This window comes from Nannospalax galili, unplaced genomic scaffold (genome assembly GCF_000622305.1).
Source record: "Nannospalax galili isolate Female #2095 unplaced genomic scaffold, S.galili_v1.0 scaffold34, whole genome shotgun sequence".
NCBI classification, from domain to species: Eukaryota; Metazoa; Chordata; class Mammalia; order Rodentia; family Spalacidae; genus Nannospalax; species Nannospalax galili.
In genome coordinates, this window is record NW_008338996.1 from 741,807 (window position 1) to 746,858 (window position 5,052).

Consider the following 5,052-nt stretch of genomic DNA (forward strand, 5'->3'; position numbering starts at 1 on the left):
CTGTCCTGGAACTCACTATGTAGACCAGGCTGGCCTTGAACTCACAGAGATCCGCCTGCCTCTGCCTCTGGAGTGCTGGAATTAAAGGCGTGTGCCACCACACCCGGCTCAAACTTTATATTTTTGACTTAGTAATCCATTTCTAAGACATTATCCTATGGGAAAATCAGAGATGTAGATAAAGATGAACACTCAAGGATTTAAATCCATCATTTTTAATAAGAAAAGGGTAGATATAACCTAAATGCCAAATGATTGAAAACAAGGATGGCCCAGAAGTAGCTGGACACTGAACTCTGTAAAATATACACAGGAAAGGTCTGCATTCCCAGGCGGAGATGGGAAGAAGGGGCATAATATCTAGCTACTTCTTTTGTTCAAGGTTAACAATGATCTCTATTGACTCAATTCCTCTCACCAGAGAGCAGCAGCATCTATGATCTCTCCTCAACTTTAGAATGACACATGATTGACTGTTATTCCCATCCTGTAGATGAGAAAATTGAGGCTTACCAACAAAGTGACTTCCTTGTACCAATATTAACTAATACTAAAATCCTACACATTAGACTAACCTCTTTCACACATTATTTTTCATGTAATCAAATCTTAGAAACATAAGACCAAGTATTAGATGCTAAGGAAACAGCATAGAACAAGATAGATACTTTCAATTATGTGCTAAATGTGGGCTGAAGAGATTGCTCAGCGGATAGGACACTACTTGTAGAGGACCCAGGTTCAATCCCAGCAACCACGTGGTGGCTAAAAAAATGTCTGTAACTCCAATTCCAAGGGAGTCCAAAGCCCTCTTCTAACCTCTGTAGGGACTGCACTACATGGGGGCACTTAGATACATGAGGGCAATACGCTCATACATGTAAAATAAAATAATAAATATTATTAAAAAGTATGTTCTAAGTGCATTAATATGTCTCTAACAACATCATTTTCATCATGCCAACTTTGTATATGTGTAAACTGAAGCTCTGAAAGTTTAAATGACTTGCTCCAGGAATGACTTCAAAGCCAAAGACCACACTCATATGTCTAGTGATTGTCTAAACTGCATCTTGCAGCACATGTTCCACCGACTAGTCCCAAGGAAACGCAAAGAAGGGCCATATCTTCCCAATGCCCTGTGTATAGAAGGGCAGGAATGAAGGCGCAAAGCCTGGTCTGGGTACCCAGCCTTCTGCACCTACTGATCCACAGGTTCTACCTTCTATTCCTGTTCCTCACTGACCCTCCTGTTTCTTCCTCCAAAGACTGCCTCACCCTTGGAGACAAGAATTGCTAGCTGCCTACTCAGGGCCAGTTGAGGTTCCCTGGAACCATCCCATCGCCAACTTCTAATTATCTCCCGTCCCTAGTTCTGTATCACCTAGAATCCCTCCATTCGTAACTCTCAGATGTGGAAACTCCCCCAGCACATATGTTCCCTGGAACGGACAGTGGACTCTAGCTGCACACACACCAGCCTGACCTAGCTGCACCTGCTTGTTTTTACGAGCTAAGTGTTGTACCAGGCCAACTGGCAACTGAGAAGAAGGGTACTGCCACTCCAGGAGCAGAGACAGAAGGGAGCCAGAGGAGACATGCCCTCAGCATATGAGGAAGGCCGGAGTCACCCAGAAACAGTATCAGGAGAAAAAGGGGATCAGGAAGCCAGCTGACTGGCCCTTCTAGCTAAGAACATTAGTAAGTGAACATGAGTTGGTGGTTCCAGGAAGGCAGACCCACCGCATCCTCTATTGCTTTCACCAACATTAACACAGCCCTGTAAATGAGGCCGCAGTATTTCCAGCCTGCCCGGAAAACACTTTTGCCAGCACACCTTTCACCTGGAAAGCGCTCTAGGCAGCACTCATTTCTGCCATCCAGAAGTGAGTCCCTGTCCCTGGTGCTTACTGCCAAAGCCTCCACAAGAGAAATGAGGGCCCAGGGATTCTGGAGACTGGCTGCAACCTCTCCCGAAGCCATTTTTAAGAGAGTAAATACAAAGGCTCAAACCTGTCCTGAAGCCCTGAAGCTCCTGAGCTCCTGCTGGCCTGACCCCAGTCTCACAACAGCAGCAGCCCCACACTTGGGGCACACTCATTTCCCAAGAAGACGAAGAATGATTCCAGCACAGAACCAACTGGTTTCCAACCTCCAGATGAGAATTCCAGTGCAAGAAAGAACCTCCCTAGCACAGCAGTTTGCAGAGCACACAGACAGCATGCAACAAAGCCTCTTCAGGAGCCATACAGACCAGACAGATTCACCCACGGTTGGACTCAAGGGACTGACCCAGACAGCCCTCAACTGTTTATCTACATGGAAGGGCCACTGGGATCAGAGCTAATACACACAACCCTGGAAGCCTCTAGTCCCCTTCCCATCCGAGTCCCCATCTACTCACTGCTGGAGCCTCTGTACTTACCCCAGCCCTGGAGACAGGCATGGTAGCCAGTGGGGGTCCCATGGAGACGGGATTCAATCTCTCCTTGCTTCTAAGCCAAGCCTAAGGTAAGCCATCCCTTTCACCCACCCTTGGCCAGCACAACCACCCGTGAGAGTGAGGAGGCACCTCTCCACTCATCTAGGCTTGACCACGAAATTAGGGGATGAGGATGGATTCACCACAGTCCATGTTACTCACTCGACTCCAAATACAATGACTCCAGAGACTGCCCCAGAGAAACCCATCTGCCCACCCACCCCAGCAGTAGCCAGCGAATCTATCCCCAAGCAAAGCAATAAATCAAGAGACCCCAGTCCTGGCAAAGCCCAATTCAGCTTCAAGACTGGGCAGAAGGATTCCAAACCCTGTCTCCCTGCTTGTCCATGGGAAATCTGGGCTCCTTTTGGGTGCCAGAGAAGCCACCCAGCCGGATTTTGTTACAGAAAATTAGAAAGACAATTCCACACCGCGGCCAGTGGCATTTGGCTCCACTCGTTACCATTCATCACATTTCCAGAAACAGGCTTTAGTTTTACTCCCAAAACCCCAGCATGTAGCAAGGCTGACCAGAGATCAGGATACACAGGATGTGCAGGAGGTCATCTTGGCCATGCCCGGATCTGGAGCTGGGGTGGCCAGCCTGGCGCTTGCTGGCTTCCCAGCGGAGGGAGGTAAACATGACATGCATGCTGCCTGCTCCTGGACCGCCTGCTGTCTCTCCTGCTCCCGGACAACCACCACATGCACATAAAATGGGGTACGTACACAAGACCCCGCATTCGAGTACAGAGGGTCCGAACCCCTGCCAGGGAAAGCGCAGAGAAGGGCATGTTCTTGGGGGAGAGAGCCGGAGGTGGGGGCCAGCAGAGGGAGGAAGGCAGCAAATCGGGTGGCCTGCCGCCCAGACGATAACAAAGATGGGAAGCGAGATTTTCAAAGACGCAGTGGCTGCACCCAGTGCTACGATCTGGCCTGGCTGCATCTTCCTGCCAGGGCACGCCTGGTCCCCTGGGGCACCTCGGCCATCAGAGAAAGGATGAGGGTCCTGCCTCAGGTTGGGTTTGGCAGCTGGGGCAGGAATCCAGCTGCAGGCAGAGGTGGGGCCGCACTGGAGAGCAGCTCTAGGCTGATGGAAATTAAAGGTCTAGCAGTTCTAATTGGGATGTGGGAAGGGTACTCTGGGGAAGATGCTAGGTGTCAAACAGTTACTCCACCATGGGCAGGAGTTAGGGTAACTTGTACTCCTTTGCTTGCTGGAACCAAGGAGAAAAGGAGAGATGCTCTTATTCTACTTGTGCTTCCTCTACAAGGAGTGCCAACTTGCCAATGGTTCACAGGGACACAGCCCTGATGTTGGCCAGGCTAAATGCTGAAAAGGCTCCAGGTTCCCTCACCCTCACGACACGTTCTAACTGGCACAGGAATCCATCATTGTGCTAGTGCCTAAGTGGAAGGGTGTCTGTGGCTGACACGACTCAGGAAGGAGAACCATGGCCCCCAGAGGCTGTGCCCGCCCAGTGCCCCGGCACGGACAGGATGGCTTGCCCTTGCGAGCTGAAGCCTGCACGCTGTCAGTGACTCCTGAGCAGGCTCAACCACCTCCTCCCTCTTCTCTGCCCTACAAGCCGCCTCCCCCTGGAATTTCCACACCTGCTCCCGGCTTGCCCAGAAGGAAGACACCCCTGGGAGCAGGAGGGTAGCAGCTGCCGGGACTGGGACTGGAGAGGGAAGGCCCTCCTTCCCAGGTCTCAGGCTGTGCCCCTGAACCCAGCGCTTGGGCACTGCCCGCCCTGCTCACCCCAGCCCCCAGTGCAGCACGTGCCCTACTTTGCGCAGATGTGCCCCCTGAGCGGCCCAGCCCCCTGCTCCTCCCCTCCAGATGTTCACCCTTTTCCTCGCCACTAGCGCTGCCGGGTCTCAGCAAAACCCAGCCAAAAATGCCTTTTGTACCGGACACCCAGGGACTCCGAGGGGGGGCCGGGGGATGGGTGCTGAGGATGGAAGCGCCACTTCCGTCCCTACCTCCAGGCACTGCACCGCCCGGGAAACAATGCCACCTCGGCCAGGCGAGGCAGGACTTCTCACCCGGGAGAGGACTCTTCCCGCCCGGCCTCGCCCCGGGCCTCCGGAGCCCTCCTCACAGCACCCTCGGGGGAGAGCGAAGGGGGCAGCGGAGGGGTGCGGCGCACGGAACCCCCGGCCCGACGTGGCCCCCCAAGTGCCCGGGGGACGGCGTGGCGAACCCTTCCCTGGGGCGCGCGCCCTGCCCCGGCTCCGGCTTTGTCCCCGCGCCCTCGGGGGCGCAGCCGGGCAGGGCGCTGGGAGGCCGGGCGGGCGGCGGCGGTGGCGGGCTCACCTCTCATTGTCCGCGGCGGCGGCGGCGGCGGCTGCGCTCCGGAACCCGGGCAGGATGTGGCGGAAGCTGTGGTTGCGGTCCAGCTTGGGCTGGCTCTTGGTGCGCTTGATGGAGCCCTTGAGGCGGCGGCTGAGGAAGCCCTGAGCGCGGGGCGACAAGAGGGGGAAGGGGAGGCGGGGTTAGCGCGGCGGTGGCGGCGGCCCGGGACCCGCGCGGGACCCGCACCCTCGCAGGGCGGCCGCGCGGCCCA

At 54.6% G+C, this 5,052-nt stretch overlaps 1 protein-coding gene across 10 annotated transcripts in view; it reads right to left on the reverse strand.

Annotated features, from left to right (window-relative positions):
* Window positions 1-5,052, reverse strand: part of Dab2ip (DAB2 interacting protein) — a 189,780-nt gene that overhangs the window by 74,221 nt on the left and 110,507 nt on the right. For 9 of the 10 annotated variants that reach the window (XM_017798253.1, XM_017798249.1, XM_017798252.1 and 6 more), the window contains one exon: window positions 4,803-4,942. The exons of the other annotated variant lie outside the window; for it this stretch is intronic. In XM_017798253.1, the coding sequence (XP_017653742.1) occupies window positions 4,803-4,942 (140 nt within the window). The remainder of the gene's footprint in view (window positions 1-4,802; window positions 4,943-5,052) is intronic. 10 annotated transcript variants of the gene reach the window in all.